Source organism: Oncorhynchus mykiss, chromosome Y, assembly GCF_013265735.2.
Source record: "Oncorhynchus mykiss isolate Arlee chromosome Y, USDA_OmykA_1.1, whole genome shotgun sequence".
NCBI classification, from domain to species: Eukaryota; Metazoa; Chordata; class Actinopteri; order Salmoniformes; family Salmonidae; genus Oncorhynchus; species Oncorhynchus mykiss.
In genome coordinates, this window is record NC_048593.1 from 34,058,576 (window position 1) to 34,083,459 (window position 24,884).

The 24,884-nt window shown below is 43.2% G+C and overlaps 1 protein-coding gene across 3 annotated transcripts in view; it reads left to right on the plus strand.

Moving 5' to 3' along the window:
* Positions 1–24,884, plus strand: part of LOC110510124 (neurexin-2) — a 243,230-nt gene that overhangs the window by 212,741 nt on the left and 5,605 nt on the right. For 2 of the 3 annotated variants that reach the window (XM_036967309.1, XM_021591470.2), the window contains 4 exons: positions 3,170–3,341; positions 11,455–11,544; positions 13,455–13,783; positions 16,758–16,842. In XM_036967309.1, coding sequence (XP_036823204.1) covers positions 3,170–3,341; positions 11,455–11,544; positions 13,455–13,783; positions 16,758–16,842 — 676 coding nt within the window. The remainder of the gene's footprint in view (positions 1–3,169; positions 3,342–11,454; positions 11,545–13,454; positions 13,784–16,757; positions 16,843–24,884) is intronic. The other variant, XM_036967308.1, reaches the window with a different exon arrangement.

A 24,884-nucleotide genomic window follows, 5' to 3' on the forward strand; every position in this document is an offset into this window, starting at 1 on the left:
TAGCTAGCTATCTATCATTAGGCTATAACTAGGAATGCAAATGGCTCTGAGATACGAATAATGTTACTACACAGATCATACACGTAACGTTAGCTAGCGAGCCAGACAGCTAATGTTAACTAGCTAGCTGACAGTACACTTTAACTTGAAATGAAAATAACTTTCTGACAAAATTAGAAACGTATAATATCTGAAAATGTAGCTAGCTGGACTATCTTACCCGTATATATGGATGGACGCTTCTCCCTCTCTGTCACGGATGCCATGGTTGCCTTAGTTTGAAGATGTAATCCAGAGACAGGTATTTTATACAACAGCCTTCTGTGTGTTCTCTTTTCGACTCCACCAGCATATTTGCAATCAAACGGCAGAATTTTCTCCATCTCCTTAGTAATCATACTCTAATTCAACTGGGCATTCCACTGATTTCAAAACTCGGTCCTCCAGAAGGTGGAGAACAACACTTTTTCAGTTCCACTACGTTATATATTTCAAAAAAGCAGCATTAGAAAGGATTACCTACACATACTGAGTAGTTCATGTTATAGACAGAAGCTACATGGCAGACCATCTCTCAGCATGTCCAACCCATCCATTATATCAGCCAATCGTGGCTAGCAGGAAGGTTCCTGTCCTTTTCCGTGGCTAAACCAACTAGGCTCGTAATTTAACAATTGTATTCATATTTACAGATGGCATACACGTTTGTGTCAAACGCATTTTGATACAAATAAAAAGTTAACGTTCAAATGCCTCTCCTGTGAAGTAGTGATTCTCAACATAAGCCTAGTTTCCTGAAACAAGTCACATATTAAGACATAGTCCCTCCTACGCTCAAACAAACACACTAAAGACAGGAACACGCGAACATTGCTATGATCCTCTAAATGTACCACCCACACACTGCTGGGGGGGGGTCACTGTCAGGGACAGAGGTGTGGGCGAAGGAAACGGTTTCTACAGTGAGACTCTGACTGTCAATCAACCGTAGTGGGGGTTTCTGCTCAACAGAACAAGATCCAGGGCTCTCCTCCTTGGGTGGTTACGTGAGCACACATCAACAGCTCAACATGTCCCCTTTGCTGTTATTCTTAGCCATTTTCCCCAGACACAATGATAAATAACACGGTGCCTACATTTTAAATAGTTGCAAAGTTGCATTCCCCCCCGCCACACCTGACATGTGAACTAAAGTGTGCTGGGAGCAGGCTGAGCACACAGGTGTTAGCAACAGCATGGCACATTAGAGGAACAGAACGCAGGTAGTGGTGAGGGGACAGTAGCGCACACTGAGCAGCTGGGCCAGTGACCGTGGCCATGGCCTAAGAGTGGGAGACACCCTGAGCCTGTGCTTTACACACAGCGTACAGGGGCATGCCTTTGACTGGTACAGGCAAGCTATTTTGAGGCACCGCAGGGGTGAACCGGAGGGCAGTAAATAATCGAGAAGAACATGTCCTCTCCTTTCTGCCCTCCCATGCAGCCTATACACACCCCACAGGCAGCCGGAGGAAGTAACTCTGATCTGTGTTGGAGGTTCCAGCTGTGAGAGAAGATGCGGTGAGAGGGATGGGTCAGGTCAGCCCCAGCCCTAGCCTCCAGCCCCCACCATCCAGCCCAGGTCCCTGCTGCACAAGGGGAAATGTCACCCTGAATCTCCATGAAAAGAACTGATGGGGTCATTGAACATCACACAAAGGGGATCTTTCCGCATGAGAAATGTATGGTGCTCAGGAGGGGCTCTTCTTGTCAGGCAACACTGGGCTTTGGTTCCTTTCCCCCACTGCTCTGTGGGTTCAGGAAGAATCACAGTGCTTAATGTGAGGAATGCAGACTGAGGAGCTTGCTCTTGACCCCTAACTGAACTGCTATCTCCAGGGAAATCTCCATTAAACTGTTGGGGGTTACCAAGGGGAGAAGGCAGAGGAGCAGGAGGACACTGGGTGGTATGGGTGGTGGCTGTGGTGGGGTCACCCAAAGGTTCTGTCAGTTCACAACACTGATGTGATGGGAGTGGCACTGGTTGGGATTGATGTTACCTTCATACCACTTAGTGTTAATTAAAAAGAAAAGTAGTCAAATAACTAGACAATATTTTAACTAGTTAACAGATAACTGATAACAGGTAACCATCATCACACTACAGGTTATTACATAGTATCATCCTCTAGCTGTTTTCTGATTTCTCCTGGGACTCAGACTGAAGTGGTTGAGGTGAGATGGCCCATATTCTCTCATCATCGGTGACTGACACCTCTTGTCAGTTTTCCCCCTGTCAGATGTCTATATACTGATGGATCAACCCCTTATCATGCCTGATGGTTTCTGATCTGCTCATCAAATGGTCACGTGGGATCAATTCCCAAGTCATGGAGACAAGATAACACTTACCATATTACTGACAGTACCAACTGATCGTTGAGTGAATCTCTGAAAGCCTTCCATTTTAGTATCATGTTTAAGAAGTGGACATTTCAAGCATGGAACATTTTTATGTTGTGAGTAGCATGATGTGAGAGTCATCTTACAGGCTGGGCTGGGATAATGTTGAAGCTGTCGGACAGATGATCTAGTCTTTAGTGCTCTCACACTGCCACATTAGCACTGTGACCATAGAATTAAGAATTACAATAGGATCTCTATGACTGTGACCTTGTGGTCTGATCACAGGGTCTTCAGACCTGCCCCGCCCGGTCGTCGCAGTGCCCACACACAATGTGTTTTGCTCCCCAGCCCAGTTTCCTAGCAGCGCCACCCAGAGACAGCCAGAGGAAGTAACTCTGACCTGTGATGGAGGTTCTAGCTGTGAGAGAAGATTCAGTGAAAGGAATGTGTCAGGTCAGGTAGAAGAGAAACAGCAAGGTCAAGTCAACAGTGATCAATTTGAGGGACCCTGAGCTGGGCTGCAGACCGCAGAGGGAGGCAGGTGGTGAATGGAAACCGATGGAGGCGTACTAGTCCAACATACTGCATATTTCACGGAGGATAACTCTGACCTGCTCAACCAAGGGTACTTCCACCCCTGCAGCACTGTAACAATACAAACTATGGCAATGTCTTACTCACCAGTGGTATAGCAGCTGCCACTATTGTCCAAGCATTTTTAGATTTGTGAATATCTCACTTGTCCTTTCCCTTCAGACACCCTTTCTGTTTCTTCCATCCCCAGGAACAAGGAAAGATCGATGTGATCTTCAACGTGGGGACAGATGACATCACCATTGGCGAGCCGGCTGTCATAGTTAGCGATGGCAAGTACCATGTTGTGCGCTTCACACGCAGCGGTGGCAACGCCACCCTCCAGGTGGACAACCAACCTGTCATGGAACGCTACCCACCAGGTAAGGCATGGGGAAGGACTCTTTGAAAAGGAGATGATGGGTGGGGGTGGGAGTGGCAGTTCCAGATATGTACTGTATATATTAAGAGAATGGGAGGGGGGGGGAAGTGGGAGTGGCAGTTCCAGATATGTACTGTATACATTAAGAGAATGGGAGGGGGGTGGGGGAGTGGCAGTTCCAGATATGTACTGTATATATTAAGAGAATGGGAGGAGGGGGGGGGGGGGGGGGGGGGAGTGGCAGTTCCAGATATGTACTGTATACATTAAGAGAATGGGAGGGGGGGTGGGGGGAGTGGGAGTGGCAGTTCCAGATATGTACTGTATATATTAAGAGAATGGGAGGGGGGGGGGGAGTGGGAGTGGCAGTTCCAGATATGTACTGTATACATTAAGAGAATGGGAGGGGGGGGGAGGGGGAGTGGCAGTTCCAGATATGTACTGTATATATTAAGAGAATGGGAGGGGGGGGGGGGGGGGGAGTGGCAGTTCCAGATATGTACTGTATATATTAAGAGGAGGGGGAGTGGCAGTTCCAGATATGTACTGTATATATTAAGAGGAGGGGGGGGGGGAGTGGCAGTTCCAGATATGTACTGTATACATTAAGAGAATGGGAGGGGGGGTGGGGGGAGTGGGAGTGGCAGTTCCAGATATGTACTGTATATATTAAGAGAATGGGAGGGGGGGGGGGGGAGTGGGAGTGGCAGTTCCAGATATGTACTGTATATATTAAGAGAATGGGAGGGGGGGAGGGGGGGGAGTGGGAGTGGCAGTTCCAGATATGTACTGTATATATTAAGAGAATGGGAGGGGGGGGGGGAGTGGGAGTGGCAGTTCCAGATATGTACTGTATATATTAAGAGAATGGGAGGAGGGGGGGGGGGGGGGGGGGGAGTGGCAGTTCCAGATATGTACTGTATATATTAAGAGAATGGGAGGAGGGGGGGGGGGGCAGTTCCAGATATGTACTGTATATATTAAGAGAATGGGAGGGGGGGGAGTGGGAGTGGCAGTTCCAGATATGTACTGTATATATTAAGAGAATGGGAGGGGGGGGGGGGAGTGGGAGTGGCAGTTCCAGATATGTACTGTATATATTAAGAGAATGGGAGGGGGGGGGGGGGGGGGGGGGAGTGGCAGTTCCAGATATGTACTGTATATATTAAGAGAATGGGAGGGGGGGGGGGGGGGCAGTTCCAGATATGTACTGTATATATTAAGAGAATGGGAGGGGGGGGGGGAGTGGCAGTTCCAGATATGTACTGTATATATTAAGAGGAGGAGGGGGGGGGGGGAGTGGCAGTTCCAGATATGTACTGTACATATTAAGAGAATGGGAGGGGGGAGATAACTAAATTGATCCAGGCTGCCAGGCTGTATTTTGAAAACACAGACATGGAGGAATGTGCATGGTGATTCCAATTCCAGGCTCTAGCAAACAGACATGAAATATCACATAAATTCAAGGACAGTTGTTGAATGCGCTTGGCAAGCAAGAAATTTGCCTTTTGCCATAGAGTAAATGGGGGGTTTTTTCAACACGCTCCAGGGTTCTGTTTTGATATGTGCCATTTCACTATTTTAATGTATTCAGAGTACTTTATGGAGTCGCCACATGGAGTGCCCAGATAACTATTGCATAAACAATCTAATAACAATCTGAAAAGGACACATTTTCCTGAAGCTGCCTTGATGGATTTGAATTCTTCACAGTAATTGTAGCAGCCAGGCAGAGTGGAGCTGAGAATGGGATCTTCACACAGCCTCAGAGCAATGAAGGACCCCTCAGCAAAATCTCAGCTCTCATTTCACCCCCCGCCCCCCGCCTGTAAAAAATGTGCTTTTATATGAGAGCACTGTGGATGTGTGTGTGGCTTGAAAGGATGGAGAAAGGAGCTCTCATTCTGTCATCTGTTCCCCGTCCCCAAGAACCTCACATTCTGTCGTCTGTTCCCTGTCCCCAAGAACCTCACATTCTGTCGTCTGTTCCCTGTCCCCAAGAACCTCACATTCTGTCGTCTGTTCCCCGTCCCCAAGAACCTCACATTCTGTCTGTTCCCCGTCCCCAAGAACCTCACATTCTGTCTGTTCCCCGTCCCCAAGAACCTCACATTCTGTCTGTTCCCCGTCCCCAAGACCTCACATTCTGTCATCTGTTCCCCGTCCCCAAGACCTCACATTCTGTCTGTTCCCCGTCCCCAAGCCCTCACATTCTGTCGTCTGTTCCCCATCCCCAAACCCTCACATTCTGTCTGTTCCCCGTCCCCAAGAACCTCACATTCTGTCGTCTGTTCCCCGTCCCTAAGCCCTCACATTCTGCTTCTCCATGCTTTAGCTAACAAATCAGCTCCAAAACAATTTCCACATTGCATCCTTATGATTCATTGTTATGAGCCAGAACATGTAACTAATTTCTAATAATCTGTTTCTTTCCAAATCAAATTGACCAAGCGAACAATAAAGGATTATCTCAAATGTGTCATTTTATTTTCTTGATTGTTAGTTCATGATGGAAATTCCCCTTTTCTCTAACTACTTAGATGTAGATTCTACTTTCACCTCTTCTCTAACTACTTAGATATAGATTCTACTTTCACCTCTTCTCTAACTACTTAGATATAGATTCTACTTCCCCTCTTCTCTACCCACTTAGATATATATTCTACTTTCACCTCTTCTCTAACTACTTTTATATAGATTCTGCTTTCACCTTTTCTCAATGAACGAGAACTCTCGTCTACTTTGAAAACTTCTCTACCTACTTAGATATAGATTCTACTTTCCCCTCTTCTCTAACTACTTAGATATAGATTCTACTTCCCCTCTTCTCTACCTATTTAGATATAGATTATACTTTCACCTTTTCTCAATGAACGAGAACCCTCGTCTTCTCCACTCCATTCATGTAGTTCCTCAGAACACATTGTCTGAATATTCAGTACATAATCAGACTATAACATGTGTTGTGTAGTTACTCAATCAGTTGGATGCCCACATTTGGCCCAAGCATTTCTTTGTACTTTATCTTTATGGTAGGAGTTGTATGTGTGTTTTGATTTTTGATACAGGCATGTCTTTATATCTGTTAAGTGTAGAAGACCAGGGTAAAATTAACTGTACCTTACAGAGTTACAGCAGAGGTTTAGTTACAGTACAGCCAAGGTTTTTATCAAGTGGAGGGCGGCTCAAGGCTAGTTTTACCCAAGGTTTTTATTTTATGATGGCTACCTCATCCACTTTGGTATGCCACCTCTGGGTCACTAACCCAGTCAGTGATTGACCCAAATATAATATTGCTGTGTATGTGGAAGGAGTAGAGCAGTGGAGATAGATGAGAGAGAAATCTGAGATGCCATTGTGGTCCTTCTTTTGGAAGGTTATTTCATTTTTAGTCTGATACAAGATGTGTAATCCAATGATGAAATGAGGCTGGAGTGAATAACAGCCGTTTTATTAGCTCCTGGATAATTGTGCTATTTTGTGTATTTTTTTTGCGCTGATCTGAACTTTTCTTGTACATAATGTTTCCACCATGGTTTCCTACGACCATAAAGAGCTTCTGGACATCAGAACAGCTATCACTAAACTTCTACTTCCATGAGTCAGAGGCGAAAGACATATTGATTATCACAGACCAGGCCAAAATCACCAACACTCAAAGAAAGAGGAGAGGACGCTATAGAGCCCCACAGTGGAGGTGATATAACAACCAAAAAAAACCTAGCGGTCAAACAGGGAACATTGTTAAAATTGTAACAACAGGGGCAGGTAAATGACAGGTCAAGGTAGGCAGGGGTCGATAATCCAGAGTAGGAGCTAAGGTACAGGACGGCAGGCAGGCTCAGGGTCAGGCAGAGTTCAGTAATCCAGAGTAGGAGCTAAGGTACAGGACAGCAGGCATCAGGGTCAGGCAGAGTTCAGTAATCCAGAGTAGGAGCTAAGGTACAGGACGGCAGGCATCAGGGTCAGGCAGAGTTCAGTAATCCAGAGTAGGAGCAAAGGTACAGGACGGCAGGCAGGCCCAGGCAGAGTTCAGTATTCCAGAGGTGGAGCTAAGGTACAGGATGGCAGGCAGGGTCAGGGACAGGCAGTGAGGTCAGGCGGGCGGGTACAGGGTCAGACAGACAAGGGTCAAAAACCAGGAAGACGAGAAAAAGGCTGGGAAAAGACAGGCGCTGACAGGACAACCGCTGGTAAGCTTGACAAACGAGACGAACTGGCACAGACAGACAGAAAACACAGGTATAAATACCCAGAGGAGAAGTGGAGAAGACGGGCGACACCTGGAAGGGGTGGAGACAAGCACGAGGACAGGTGAAACAGATCAGGGCGTGACACAACTAGTTTTCCCACCATTTATTTTTCCAATAGGGTATTTTAGAAACACTTAAAATAAGGCCTGTGGTTTTGATAACCATGTATATTTCTCTCAGACAAGGTGACTTTTTTCAATATCTTCGGCTCTATTTACTCTCAGATTCGGAAATGCTTAGTAGCTTCAAATTAGACATCATGCAAAACTACAAATCCCTGCAAACTCCTGCATTTATTCTCTAGTTGACACTTTTGTGTTCATCTAAAGACAGCAGAGGTTCAAACTGTAGAACCCAGATCCTACATTTGAATATAAAAATGGATTTTACCAAAAAAGACTATGCTACATTTTATCTCTGGGACCCTCAGGATGACAAATCAGAGCAAGATTATCAAATCCAATTTTATTTGTCACAAACACATACGTCTCGTGTCAGGGCCATTGAATTGCGACTCCACTTTGGAGACAGGTTAAGGTAGGTTTTAATAGTCAAAGTGGGTACAACATCTCCATTGCACTTCCTTATAAACTCACTCAACAAGTCAGCGTATAGATCAATGGTGTTCTCTGAGGCTGACCGAAACATATCCCAGTCCGTGTAATCAAAACAAACTTAAAGCGTGGATTCCGATTTGTCAGACCAGCGTTGAATGGTTCTTGTCACTGGTACATCCTGTTTAAGTTTCTGTCTATAAGATGGTAGGAGTAAGATGGCGTCGTGGTCGGATTTGCCGAAGGGAGGGCGGGGGAGGACTTTGTATGCATCGCGGAAGTTAGAGTAGCAGTGATCAAGTGTATTGCCCACGTGAGTGCTGCAATCAATATGCTGATAGAATTTAGCTTAGCCTTGTTCTCAAATTTGCTTTGTTAAAATCCCCAGCTACAATAAATGCAGCCTCAGGATATATGGTTTCCAGTTTACATAGAGTCCAGTGAAGTTCCTTGAGGGCAGTTGTGGTATCTGCTTGAGGGGGTATATACACAGCTGTGACGATAACTGACGAGAATTGTCTTAGGAGATGATATAGTCGGCATTTGATTGTAAGGAATTCTAGGTCGGGTGAGCAGAAGGACTTGAGTTCCTGTATGTTGTTATGGTTATACCATGAGTCGTTAATCATGAAGCATACACCCCCGCCCTTCTTCTTCCCAGAGAGGTGTTTATTTCTGTCAGCGCGATGCATGAAGAAACCCAGTGGCATACCGACTCCAACAACATATCCCGAGAGAGCCATGTTTCCGTGAAACAGAGAATGTTACAATCTCTGATGTCTCTCTGGAAGGCAACCCTTGACATTATTTTATCCACCTTGTTGTCTAGAGACTGGACATTGGCGAGTAGAATACTCGGAAGTGGTGGGCGGTGTGCACTCCTTTGAAGACTGACCAGGAGGCCGCTCCGTCTACCTCTTTTGCGGCAATGTTGTTTTGGGTTGGCCTCTGGGATTAGATCCAATGTCCTGCATGGTGGTATGAACAATGGATCTGCTTCGGGAAAGTTGTATTCCTGATCGTAATGTTGTCAAGTTGACGTCGCTCTTATATTCAATAGTTCCTCCCGGCTGTATGCAATAAGACTTAATATTTCCTGGGGTAACAATGTAAGAAATAATACATTTAAAAAAAATACTGCATAGTTTCCTAAGGACTCGAAGCAAGGCAACCATCTTTGTCGGCGCCATCTTGCAATGGGTATTATGACTCATACTGTTGTACTCTATTCAGCATTGCGGGATACCTAACAAGACTACGTCGGAGATTGGATAAATAGTTATATTGGCGAACATGCAGTCACTGGAGAAAAACTGGATGAGCTCCGTTCGCGACTATCCTATCAAAGTGATCTGAAGAACTGTAATATCCTATGGTTCCCTGAGTCATGGCTGAACAAGGACATGGTAAATATAAATCTAGCTGTTTTTTCTATACATCAGCAGGACAGAATGGTGGCATCGGGGAAGCTCAAGGGAGGGGTTGGCTCACAACTGGTGAGCAATCTCAAATATTAAGGAAGTCTCAAGATTCTGCTCGCCTGAGTTAGAATACCTAACGATAAGCTGTAACCATACTATTTACCAAGATAATTTTCATATATATATTTTGTAGCTGTCTATTTACCACCAGAAACCGATGCTAGCACAAAGACCGCTCTCAACGAGCTGTAAAGGGCCGTATGCAAAAAAGAAAATGCTCACACAGAGATGGAGCTCCTAGTGGCCGGAGACATTAATGCAGGAAAACTGATATCTGTTTTACCTCATTTCTACCAGCATATCACCTATACAACTAGAGGTAAATAAAAACTCTAGATCACCTTTGCTCTACACACAGAGACGCATACAAAGCTCTTCCTCGCCCTCCATTTGGAAAATATACCTGTAAGTGTAACTCTATCCTCCTGATTCCTGCTTACAAAAAAAAAACTCAAACAGGTAGTACCAGTGGCACGCTCAATATGGAAGTGGTCAGATGAAGCAGGTGATAAGCTACATGACTGTTTCGTAGGATTGAACCATGCATGAGAGCACCAGCTGTTCCAGACTGCTGTGTGTTCACGCTCTCCGTAGCTGATGTGAGTAAGACCTTTAAACAGGTTAACATTCACAAGGTCGCAAAGCCAGACAGATTACCAGGACAAGTGCATTCTCAACAACCATCAAGCGCTATGATGAAACTGGCTCTCATGAGGACCGCCACAGGAAAGGAAGACCCAGAGTTACCTCTGTTGCATAGGATTAGTTCATTAGAGTTAACTGCACCTCAGATTGCACCTCAGATTGTTGTGTAAGGTATTTTTGACCAAGAAGAAGATTGATGGAATCAGATGACTTGGCCTCCACAATCACCCGACCTCAACACAATTGAGTTTGGGATGAATTGGACCGCAGAGTGAAGGAAAATCAGCCAACAAGTGCTCAGCATATGTGGGAACTCCTTCAAGACTGTTGGAAAAGCATTCCTCATGAAGCTGGTTGAGAGAATGCCAAGAGTGTGCAAAGCTGTCATCAAGGCAAGGGGTGGCTACTTTGAAGAATATAAAATATATTTTGATTTGTTTAACACTTTTTTGGTTACTACATCATTCCATAATGTGTTATTTCATAGTTTTGATGTCTTCACTATTATTCTACAACATAGAAAATAGTTGAAATATAGAAAAACCCTTGAATGAGTAGGTGTGTCAACTTTTGACTGGTACTGTATATATTTATTTTTTCTGAGTAACTAGCAGTTGATTGTAATGTCTGTGTATCACATTTTTATGCTATCATGAATCACTTTCTTCAAGAGTAAGGAACCCTGCTAGGCTACTTCCCCTAACAGTAATAATCACCATAGTAATGCCCTTCCATTGAGATGATAACAACCAGAAAATATCTTCCTGCAATTTACTTAAACTGTGTTCATGGTTCTAAAGGTGAAATTGTGAATTGATGTTGCATGCGTTGTTTCTCCCTTGCTGATTTCTCCCAAGTACAGCTATATCTGTTCTTCCATTTTGTTTGCATTTAAACCCTGATGCTTGGTTAAAACGTTCGTAAATACACCAATCCCCACTAAATGAACCAGCTCAGAAGTTTATAAATAAAACTAAACACCATTCTAACTAGTCTGCCCTTTGTTGCTGTCCCTTTTAATAAATACCACTAAGTAAAGCACAAGTTTTTTTTAACCTGAATCTGGGTTAAAATTGATAACTTGCTAAACGTGTTAGCAATGATGCCCTGTCTCTAACCTTGTGATCTTTCAACTTCCAGACTTTAACCTCTAATCTGTCTCTCCAAATTCTTTGAAGGGAACTTTGATAATGAGCGCCTGGCTATTGCTAGACAAAGAATCCCATACCGACTTGGTCGGGTAGTTGACGAGTGGCTACTCGACAAAGGTAAACAAAAAATGAATTCATCCATTAAACAGTTTCTAAATCCAGTTTAAATCCCTCTGTCTAATCCCTGTAAGAGGTGCAGTGCTAAGAGACAAAGGTGGCAAGCAAAGGATGAAATGCTGTTACCTACTGTATGTACAGTATAGAGATACAGATGCCAGCATGTTGGGTTCGTTTGGGACTGGACTCAAATTGACTGTGGATGGTTGTGACTATGATGGGAAACAGCCATCTCAGCCATATAACCGATAGCCATTTAGAATAACTTACCTAATGCCATCTAGTATCATGGGAGACAGACAGTACATCTACCAGGTATCCTTTGCCATCCCCTGGGAATGCTGCACCTCTTCAGAGATTTTAAAACTATTTAACTAAATAAACATAACCCCTGACTAACCCTCCAACAAAGTCCCTCCTAATTACTGTGTTTAATTAGATGCTGCTGATTTTATTACATTGTTATTATCTGTTTATCATTCTTGTGATGCGAACATCATTGCTGATAATGATAACTAACCTGCTAGACAGCTGGAATAATTAGCTGGTAAAGGAACATTTCATCTAATGCTGGTGGTTCTTACAACAAGGTATTACAGTATCTCACAGTAAACCTTCCATTTAAATTAACATCCTGGTCTCTCTAAATTCTCTAAACTGGATGGTTCATGTATAGTCCACGCTGCGGTTAATTGGCAATGCTAAAAGCCCCACGCTAATGTGACCCCATTAAACACCACTATACACTCCCTACTATACCTCCAGATGATTTCCCTGCATCTTGGCAACCATATCACAGACATGTTCAGGGACAAAGGGGCTGAGACCCTGACAGACAGGTAAATTACTGTCAGTGCAACACTGCATAGCTACGTAGTTAATCAGCATTCTCCTGATAAGGACACACATTACATGACCCTCTCTCAACATGCTGATCTCACTGAGTGATGATTTAACAGTAGCAGTGCTTATTGTCAGTGCTGCTCCAGAGAAACATCACTGATTGGTCCACCAGCCTCTGACCGAGAGGATGAAGGGGAAATGCCCAGTCCCTAGTTGTCCATCAATTCAAAGAAACGACTTCCTGTGTTTTATGAAGGGAAGTTATGTGCTTACACTTTCCCATGACTCTCCTTTCTCTCCATTACTCTCTGTGAACACACTGATAGCTCAATTAAATTCAAAGTATACCCACTATTGTGCCACCTTCCCCTCTTGCAAAGACTTAACCCATTTGAAAATACCCTTTGTTGACCCTATGACCAGGATCAAGCCAAGTCACGAACTCTGTTTTTAAACACTAACCAGTTGATGTACCAATTTAACATTCAAACTAACCACAGCTTACCCTCAGAGCATATTGGGCCCTTAGCTCTGTGCCAATAAGACGACTGATTAGAAATATGCAAAATACAAACCAGACCACTTTGATTGAATTTAACATTCCAGACAAGGTGTTAACATGCCTATCACAACATTTTACTAAGGCCCTTCTGAATCTTTAGCACGGTATAACTCATATTATAAACTGGGTGGTTCACACCCTGAATGCTGATTGGCTGACAGCCGTGGTATATCAGACCATATACCACTGGTATGACAAAACTATTATTTTTACTGCTCTAATCACATTGGTAACCAGTTTATAGTAGCAATAAGGCACCTCGGGGGTTTGTGGTACAGTATATGGCCAATATACCATGACTAAGGGCTGTATCCAGGCACACCGCGTTGCGTCGTGCATAAGAACAGCCCTTAGCTGTGGTATATTGGCCATATACTACACCCCCTCGGGCCTTATTGCTTAAATGTAATTGGATGTATGCCTGTTTGTGTCTGTCTCTCTCTCTCTCCACTTCTATCTCTTCTTTCTCTATCTCTCTTTCTCCTCTTCCTTTACCACACTATAGGACGACAGCTGACCATCTTCAACAGCCAAGCAGCGATAAAGATCGGGGGTCAGGATAAGGGCCGGCCGTTCCAGGGCCAGATCTCTGGTCTCTACTATAACGGCCTGCAGGTGCTTAAGCTGGCGGCAGAGAGTGACCCCAGTGTCCATGCTGAGGGGAACCTGAGGCTGGTGGGAGACTCACTGTCAGTGCTGACCACTGAGACCACCTCCACCACCCCACTGGCTGTCTCCGACATGTCCACCACCATCATGGAGACCACCACCACCATGGCCACCACCACCACCCGCAGGCAACGCTCCCCCAGCATGAGGGAGAGCATCTCCCAGGTCAGAGGGAGGGCCGAGTGGGAGCTTGTGAGCAGGGCAGGGTACTAGGGCCATGTTGAACATTAGTGACCAATGGTGCAAGAGGTGATGTAATGATGGCTAATGACTCAGACTAGCCATTTTATCAGTATGTTAACAGTCCCCCATTCAGTAATCCTGGCTTTAACATTGGAACTGTACGGTATTCTCCTAATGCTAGAGGTGATTCTGACAGGACTGTGGGTGGAGCTAGTTTGAGGGATAAACATTAGGTCGACAGCATAAGTAACCATTTAGATGGGAGAGTTCTGTGAAGATACTCCACCAGACAGATAAACAGACAAACTGTGTGTCCTTTCCCAGGAGGTTGGCTGCATGAGACAGACGCTCCATCTACATAAAAGCTCAACAGGCAGACAAATCAGAGAGCAGTACAAAAATGACCCTCCAAGAACACTTTCACAGGAACAATCTCCATGTCTCTCAATTCCCTTGCACATTTTCCACATAACCATGCTGCTTGCCTCTGCCAATAAGAGGCAGTAATTACTCATTAAAACCAAGAGATTTTCAATAAGGGAACACAGACGAAGCATTGGACCTAGACATGTTTTTGAACATAAGTCAGCTCTCTATTGAATGTGTTTTTCCAATTGCTGGTTTGTTAAACTCTCATTCCAAGGTGAAATATGGGTTACTCTCTCTGATGGGGAAATGCATTCACTTCCATTTGTCTGTTTGTATTGTGCCTTTAAATATCGTGGTAACAGTGCACAGCAGTTACACAACTAGCAGACCCTGTGGAAGTCAACTCCCTCGGAGATGTGATGCTCTCTTTCTTTCTTTTTTAAATCCCCAAAAAGCTAGATTTACAGGGATTTTAGCAGATAAAGCTACAATATTTTTCTACACTGACTATTATTAGTCCGCCCCTGGGCACATAGATCCACATAGATTGACAATTTACCACGTTCAGTGTAAATTGTCAAGAGACCACCATCCTCTGTTCCCCCATTCCTTGGAATAAACCTTATATGCTCAGCCTTCGACTTTGTTCATCAAGAGATGAAGGAAGGTCACGCTCAATAACAATTTATGCCAATCACGACTAAACTGCCTATTTCCATATCCAGCGATCCGGTAGTCATTTGCATGAATGTTGATGAACCTAAATTCAACCCCACGTAGAACCTTTAAGTAGCTTTAATCCAGTCTTGCCAAATGTAAATAGCCCTAGGGAGACCAGGAGAGGTTTTACAGAGAGACTGTTATTAGGCTCCCATCAGAATGAGGCTAACTACCACGCTTGCCCTCTCAACACATGAAAACATAAGTTACGTTCATGAGCTATCTGAATATTTAAATCAACATCAGTCACATGGAAAGAGAGGTTATCAAAATATTAAACAGTACAAGTCTAAAATATATTAAAAGTAGGAAATGACTGTTCATCATGTTTTTCTCTAACACTCTGAATAGGAGAGACAAACACCTGTGTAATCACTTGGCAATCCTCTCCCCTCTGTTGTGGTTAGAATGTATCCTCCATCCTGTCCTCCGTAGGGTTAAGACAGCAGGACTCCTATGGGCATGTTACAGAACAACACGGTCAACTGCCTCTGTACCATTAGACGAAAGTGGTGGAATATGCAATGCTGTATTTATTTGTCAGTGGTTTTCCTTTTAATGTGATTTGTCTCCGGGCTGAACCTAAGTTATGGTGTCATCATGTCATACATTTCCAAAACAAACCAAGTTAATAAAACCTCCAATGCCACCATAAACAATAAACATGTCTTATGAAACTACCGCCGTTGCATATACAAACACAGGGAGGAGGTACTAATTGCTTTATGAATGCAGTCAGGCAGATCTAATAACAGCACAACAGCATATTTTAGATAGAGACTCAAAATGCCGCAACGGTGCTGTGTGGATTAGAGAGCAAGACACAAGTGCCAAACAAGACAACTCTTTAATCGTCCTACCGTTTCAAACGGCAAACCAATTTGTTCTCATCACAGTTACTGAAGGTTTATTGAGAACAAAACACAGCGTTGAAACCCTTTAAAACACTAACTATGGCCCCAAATGTCTTAAAAGCACATTTGCTGGATGATTGTACTCTGTAATAGCTATGGCCCAGCAAGCATGTCTAGTTCCGGACACATTCCATGTGTCTGTCTGTAAATACATTGATATGGTGCGCCAGGCTAAAGGCTCCTTCCTCCAGCTGAATAAGTTAGTAATAGGCCTGTCCATATGATAATGAAGGAGAAACATTGATGTCAATCATGGCCTAACTGCTTACTTCCCTGTCTATGTAAATCGAGATCATTAGCATAGATTTACATAGACTAGATTTCTCAAGCCCCGGTTGAATTTCATTGATCTTTCTGAAGGTCATAATGCCAGACAGCTTTAGGGTTTGGCTACACCTAGTGGTTGCTTGTAGTAACTACATTCTTTGAAAAGCGCTCCGGGCAGGCCAATGAATAATGTACTGTATGTGAGAGCTGTCAAATAGCGGTGTCTCATTCCCAACCTGTGTGGATATGATTTATCATGAGTTGGCTGTGCCTTGACATGTGAGGACCAAGTGATGCATTAATGTAATCTGGTCAAACTATGTGATATTTATATAGCTTCTGTAGTCCAGGATATTGTTGAATGCATACATTTTATCACAGTCATTGCATCATGGATCTAACCCTGTGAAATTGAATCCATGCCTATAATGGATTTTTATTATACTACGGATCTGGTGGAAACAGCAATGGCTGCAATACTCCAGACTAGCTGTTTTAGAATTCTCAAATAATGAAGTTTCACTTCAAGTTAAAAAAAATTTGGAACACCTTTTTTGGAACACCTTTTTTGGAACACCTTTTTTGGAACACCTTTGTATTATTGTTTTATTCTTGTCTGACAATGACAACTAAGGGTTTTAAAGATCCTGGTAAAAGGCACCAACGTTGTGTCCTCTTCTCCTCAGTCTCAGAACTCGGATGACATCTTGGTGGCGTCTGCTGAGTGTCCCAGTGATGACGAGGATCTGGAGGAGTGTGAGCCTGGAACAGGTGAGTCTGTCTGTCAGCTCTGGCCTGGGGTTTAGTGTCATATCAAGGCCCAGGAGGGACCGGGAGGAAGCAGGAGCTCCCCTACTCTACCGGGTGTCTTCCTACACTAGGAACCAGTAGGCTCGTTTTAACCAGCTCATGGATACATCGTATGGTTCTTGATCTAGCTAGCCTTATTATCGCTACTTTTAAGTTTGCCATTTTGTCTGTTCTCATTGCTAGTCTTTTCCTCAACTACTAACTCTGCTCTGAACTCGCTGTTAGGCGAGATTTCATTACTGCCACTAGCTAGCAAGGATCTTATTTGAAGATGATACAATCTCTTTCTACCCTTTGTGTCCACGCCCCTAAACAAAATAAACAACTAGGGGAAACAGCTGGGTCATTATTGAATTGCAGTGGTAAATTGGGTCTATGTCATACATTTCAGGATTCCATTGATAATTTGGTGTCTTAATCCTGAATGTCACTTGGGGTTAGTCAATTTAAATCATATCCGTTTCGTCAATCTTGTGGTGTTGCCATCAGTGGTGCCACCATCAGTGGTGTTACCATCAGTGGTGCTACCATCAGTGGTGCTACCATCAGTGGTGCTACCATCAGTGGTGCTACCATCAGTGGTGCCACCATCAGTGGTGTTACCATCAGTGGTGCTACCATCAGTGGTGCTACCATCAGTGGTGCTACCATCAGTGGTGCTACCATCAGTGGTGCTACCATCAGTGGTGTTACCATCAGTGGTGCTGCCATCAGTGGTGTTGCCATCAGTGGTGCTGCCATCAGTGGTGTTATCATCAGTGGTGCTACCATCAGTGGTGCTACCATCAGTGGTGCTGCCATCAGTGGTGTTATCATCAGTGGTGCTACCATCAGTGGTGCTACCATCAGTGGTGCTGCCATCAGTGGTGTTATCATCAGTGGTGCTACCATCAGTGGTGTTACCATCAGTGGTGCTGTCATCAGTGGTGCTGTCATCAGTGGTGCTGTCATCAGTGGTGTTATCATCAGTGGTGTTATCATCAGTGGTGTTGTCATCAGTGGTGTTATCATCAGTGGTGCTACCATCAGTGGTGTTACCATCAGTGGTGCTGTCATCAGTGGTGTTACCATCAGTGGTGTTACCATCAGTGGTGCTGTCATCAGTGGTGTTACCATCAGTGGTGCTACCATCAGTGGTGTTGTCATCAGTGGTGTTACCATCAGTGGTGTTACCATCAGTGGTGTTACCATCAGTGGTGTTATCATCAGTGGTGTTGCCATCAGTGGTGCTGCCATCAGTGGTGTTACCATCAGTGGTGCTGCCATCAGTGGTGCTACCATCAGTGGTGTTACCATCAGTGGTGCTGTCATCAGTGGTGCTACCATCAGTGGTGCTACCATCAGTGGTGTTGCCATCAGTGGTGTTGCCATCAGTGGTGCTGCCATCAGTGGTGTTACCATCAGTGGTGTTGCCATCAGTGGTGTTGCTATCAGTGGTGCTGCCATCAGTGGTGTTACCATCAGTGGTGTTGCCATCAGTGGTGCTGTCATCAGTGGTGCTACCATCAGTGGTGCTACCATCAGTGGTGTTACCATCAGTGGTGTTACCATCAGTGGTGCTGCCATCAGTGGTGTTACCATCAGTGGTGTTACCATCAGTGGTGTTACCATCAGTGGTGCTGCCATCAGTGGTGTTACCATCAGTGGTGCTGCCATCAGTGGTGTTACCATCAGTGGTGTTACCATCAGTGGTGCTGCCATCAGTGGTGTTACCATCAGTGGTGCTACCATCAGTGGTGCTACCATCAGTGGTGCTGCCATCAGTGGTGTTGCCATCAGTGGTGCTGCCATCAGTGGTGCTGCCATCAGTGGTGCTGCCATCAGTGGTGTTACCATCAGTGGTGCTACCATCAGTGGTGCTGCCATCAGTGGTGCTACCATCAGTGGTGCTACCATCAGTGGTGCTGCCATCAGTGGTGTTGCCATCAGTGGTGCTGCCATCAGTGGTGCTGCCATCAGTGGTGCTACCATCAGTGGTGCTGCCATCAGTGGTGTTGCCATCAGTGGTGCTGCCATCAGTGGTGTTACCATCAGTGGTGTTACCATCAGTGGTGTTGCCATCAGTGGTGCTGCCATCAGTGGTGTTACCATCAGTGGTGCTGTCATCAGTGGTGCTACCATCAGTGGTGTTACCATCAGTGGTGTTGCCATCAGTGGTGCTACCATCAGTGGTGTTACCATCAGTGGTGTTACCATCAGTGGTGTTACCATCAGTGGTGTTACCATCAGTGGTGTTGCCATCAGTGGTGCTGCCATCAGTGGTGTTACCATCAGTGGTGCTGCCATCAGTGGTGCTGCCATCAGTGGTGCTGCCATCAGTGGTGCTGTCATCAGTGGTGCTACCATCAGTGGTGTTACCATCAGTGGTGTTACCATCAGTGGTGTTACCATCAGTGGTGTTACCATCAGTGGTGTTGCCATCAGTGGTGCTGCCATCAGTGGTGTTACCATCAGTGGTGTTACCATCAGTGGTGCTGTCATCAGTGGTGCTGCCATCAGTGGTGTTACCATCAGTGGTGCTGTCATCAGTGGTGTTACCATCAGTGGTGTTGCCATCAGTGGTGCTACCATCAGTGGTGCTGCCATCAGTGGTGCTACCATCAGTGGTGTTGCCATCAGTGGTGTTGCCATCAGTGGTGTTACCATCAGTGGTGCTACCATCAGTGGTGCTGCCATCAATGTTATCATAATGTTAAAAACAAATAATAAATATGATTAAGTCATTTAATCGACCATTATTAGTTGATTTAGAATGGAAAGATGTACCCAAATACATGGAAATAAATCCGAATCTAGAAAAATGTAGTAATTCCTTTCCAAATGCCATGCTCAAATGTTACCATAATTCAATAACGACCTAGCTGGGACCTTCAATGTACAGCTGGTTGGCAGAGGCAGTGCTCATATCCATCTCATAGAAGGCTCTGACCCTGGTGTGTGTGGATGACTTATCTTCATATTCACTGCTGTCGTGGACATTTCCTGTATTACTAAATAAGGAGAGTTACAAACCACACACCAGTCAGAGTTATACATAAACTTCATCTATTAATTAAATGAGCTTCACCATAGCCCTGTGACTCTCATATCAATTCAGTGTCTATAAATTAATTCTCAAATAAGTGTTTTTTACTTTATTGGACAAATTACAAAAATAGTCTAACATTTCCTACATTTTGTATCCCAGATTCCCAGAACATTCCTTTATCAAAAGAATTCACGTGTTTAATTAAAACTCAGAAAATAAAAACTCATTTCATGTGCGTGCGTGCCCCTTTAAGACACTTTGGACTAAAACAAATTAACCACTCACCAAACCGAAAGGATTTTTTTTTTAAACAAATCAAAGCTAGTATTTTAAAAACACCAACAAATAGTCACAACAAATGTTTTGTGTGTGTGTGTTTGCAAACCTTAATGTAAAAACACACAAAAACGTACATACTTTAGATAACTTCCATCTGTCCCGGAAGAAAGAATCCTACTCAAACACATCAGATAATACGATGTTTAATTAAGTCAAATCAACACCTAAAATAAACAATAAACAGTAAGCAAATAAACAAACCCATAACCCCTTTAATCAGCAATCTAATAATTTCAACCTGTTGATATAAATTTAGTAAAAACTATCCTGATTTTTTAACAAATCTAAAATCTTTCAAAAGTTGCCACTGTCTCATCAGCGTCAAAATCAAAACTAACATTTTTTCCACTCATATCCACAATGTTTTCATTCCCCAAAGGTCAATACTGTTCCGCTCGTACATTAATGATCTTCCTTCTGTCTTTACAGGGTCTGAAGTTCAAATGTATGCAGATGATACAGTGATAAATGCACGCAAAGAACAAACAACAAACTTCACAAGAACACACTACTATAATGGTTCAGATGACAAACTTACTCAGAGACTCATGTTTGCATCTCAATAAAAAAACACAGTCTGCATGTTTCTCACAAAGAAAACAACTGATGCACCTGAGACAGATATCTATCTATCAGAGGAAAAGCTCCCGGTGGTATCTGATTTTAAGTATCAAGGCATCTTACTTGATTCCAACCTCTCTTTTAAAAAGCGAATAAAAAAGGAACTCAAATAACCAAATTCAACCTAGCTAATTTCCTAAAACATATGCAATTGTTTTGACTATAGAGGTAACAAAACTATAATTAAAATCTATGATACTACCCCACTTAACATACTACCTCACTAGTTTGGCCCAAGCTTGCTTTTCAACATTAATACCCATTCAGTCTTCTGCAAACAGGCTCTCAAAGTACTTGTTAGGAAACCCAATAGCTATAGAAAGCATAAGCTCCTGAGTTGGAAAAAATCTTATGCAATACACTGACGCCTATCTTGTATTCAATATTCTAAATGTCCAGGCTCCCCCTCTACTCAGTACTTTTATTGAACAGAAAACCCAAACCTTATTGCAACAGATCCACAAGATCCGCCATAAGAAATGACTGTATAGTTCCTTTAAAGAAAAGTACCTTTAGTCAATCTGCTTTCAGTGTGAGAGTTTCCCATGTCTGGAATACCCTGCCATTAGACACACACAACTGTGATTAATGATGCACTGTCCCTGTAAAAATAAAAACTACTCAAACTGCAATCAACTTTAATGATCTGACATTGTTCCACGTAAAGGGAAACAGATTACAATGTTAGACTACATGAACTTTCCTGCTCAAATTCACTGGTGTTAACTAAACAATCAAACTAAGAATCAATAACCATCAGAATACGTTATCACAATGTTTCCTTACTCACACCTCAATCACTTTCAGCTTAACATATCCTATTTCTTTTTCCAGTGGGAAAAAATATAACCCCTCTCATTTCAACGTTTTTCCTTACCTCTTATCGTAAGATTAAAACCAAACTTTACAACTTTCTCTTCTCTTTCCTCTTCCCACTTATGAAATGTCCAAGACTATAAAAATAACACGCACAGCGCCAAATTTAGAACATATGTCAGTCAATCCATAAGAATGAAAAACATTTCGGTGGGCACCACTCTATCGCCTTTATCTCTCCGCTACTATTTAGAATTTCTTTAATTTAGGTAACTGTCTCCTCTATTGATACATTTAAATACGACTCAATTCTCAATACATTATTCCAGCAGGTTATTTAGTGAACAGACATCGTCTTGCATCAAAATTCGCTTCGCTATTATTTTGAATGAATTAGTCTCTCAATTTAACCTAAACAATCTATTAAAAAGTTAAATTTATCCCTTCTTTCAACTTGAACCAAACAAGCTATTAAATCGTTCAGTTTATATCTTATACAAACACTAGCGACCGTTTCTTTCCAGGCAAAACACACAAATAGTTGAATTACAATCAAAAACTCAGAGTTTAGTAAGTGCATTGGCTGGGAACCGAACCCGGGTCTCGAGCTTAGAGACTATTTAACCACTGAACCACCAATGCTATGTGAATGACTAAGACTCTCCGCAAATAAACCCACTTTACAATTGTCTGTATTTGTAAAATCAAGACACGTCACTATCGAGACAATTCCCAGAAAAATAGCCCTAGTTTAAAGGTCCAAGCGTTATTCCGGCTATGATTCTCACATGCCAAATGAATAAATTAGCAATCAAAGATTATAATCGACATTTATAGACTAGGAAACAGATCTTGCGCCTTTTAATAAAATTAGATTATGTTTACTCATGCAACGTATCTCAATTACTTTACTAGATGACATTAATCACGCAATGATAATTAGTTTGATGGAAAACCATAGGCTTTGTACGACATTATGAATTATGTCGAGATTCCCTCTTAATTCTCTCTAACTTTATGGAAAACAGTTTATTCAATAAATCCCGCAACTCCTCTCATACTGGGAAGAAAAAAATAAACATTTTCAGACCTTAAGGGCAGTTTTATTTCAAATGTTGTACCCAGACGGAGATAATCCAATAAGCGTTTTATAGTTCCATCGTTAGGGTAAAATAACCAAAAGTGGACACACTCTAATCAGTTTCTAGAGCTCAATTTCCCAGATTTTGTAGACTAGTTTAATAGTGCTTAAAACCTAATCTTTATCAAATTATCCATTAAAGATACCAACTCAAAACCTACGTACGTCTACGAATGGGTAATTCAGCATTACTTTATCAAATCTCTAGTAATTGATTATACACACATCCAATTTATCATATTTTCAAATATTCACAGAACCCATATAAAACGTAAGAAAATCTTAGGTACTCACACAGAACTTTAAGGATCACCCACACAGGATTGGTCAGATGTTCATACAGAAATTGTCAGATGTTCACACAGAACATCAGAACATAATTAAAAGGTTACCCACACAGAGTCAACCTACCCCGCTCACACAGAACGCTCCTACAAATATTACCTAGTGATCCCGTAACAAAATACTCACACAGAGTAAGCCAGGGCATACCTGGCTAGCACATTTAAAATAATTGGAATTCACCACCTCTGAGAGTCACTTAGACAGTCACACAGACACCTTCAGAATGAGGTCCTTCTTCCAATAGGGCTTCACCAAGTACCGTGTTTCACACAGAACACAGTCACCCTGGCCCCTCACCCCCACAGACCGCACCAATCCCCACTGTGATCAATTCAGTGCCGGGACGGCTCTAAGTCGCCCGCAACCGACCAAGAGCAGAGTATTCTTTGAGTCCGCAAACTCTCAGATGACTCACCTCTGACTCGGCCCTGTTTACGCCTCCAAGGTGCCCCCTTCACAAAAGAAATACACACTCAGAGTATAGGAGGCATATTTAAAAACTCGACTTCAAGTGTGTGTGGTTTGCTCACCTCCTTCTTTAAAAAAAAACTCAGTTCGAGATGTGGTATCCACTCGGCTCGCTGCCTCTCAGATCAAAGGTGGGTCCATCTGCTTCGTTCCCAAAGTGTGGTTTCCCTGAGATCCCAAGTTTGAGGGATCCCTCGTGCACGATTTACCTAGGTCGTCAGGAGCGGTCACCGAGTGAAGATTCACATCCCATCCCCGCCGCCAAATGTCGTGTTAAATTCCTGTATTACTAAATAAGGAGAGTTACAAACCACACACCAGTCAGAGTTATAAATAAACGTAATATTTTAATTAAATGAGCTTCACCATAGCCCTGTGACTCTCAGATCAATTCAGTGTCTTTAAATGAATTCTCTGAGAGTGCTTACAAAATGGCAACTGAGATCTTTTATAGCAAAGATCCACCCCTCTCAACTCACAATGACGAACCACAGATCTTAGGAACTTCACAAAGTGCCTTTTACTTGAAAGAGGAGTATCCCATAGCCAGATAGCATTAGCTATCAATTATTGTTCAGTTTGGTCTCCTAAACCGAGATTGTAATCTCGTTCCTGGTACTTCTTAGTACCAAAACATTACCTCATCCAATGGCATATATCAATTGTAAATTCTAGATACTCCCATCTCAAATACACCCCCTCCTGGATATACTCACAGAGGGGATTGACTGGCACACAGACATTGTGGAGCCCTTCACATGGTTTAACTGATACATTGGAAGACACTGTTTAATTCTGACTTCTCCCTTTCTGATATTCTGCATATTACCAGACAGATAAAAGACAAGCCTGACCTCTCCCCTCTCTGGGCCCCAAGTGACTTTTCCCACATAAGCATATTTATGAAAGTAGATAAAACATGTTATTTATCAATGTTACCTAACTAATTCTGATTCTGCTACGACACTGCCTCTGGCTCCATATGTCTCTACTAGGGTTACTCATGAAATGTATTACAGGTTCCAAATCAGAAAGGGTTGTTTTTTCTTACTTCAATTTGTAATAACAGGCATTCTTGTTTTCATGAAAATGTTTCAAGTATTTCAGAAGCGACGTTAGATCATGACAGACCGGTCAGCCTTAATTGTCCCCAGTTTGTTCTGTAGGATGTCCTGTAGGATGTTCTGTAGGATGGTCTGTAGGATGTTCTGTAGGATGTCCTGTAGGATGTCCTGTAGGATGTTC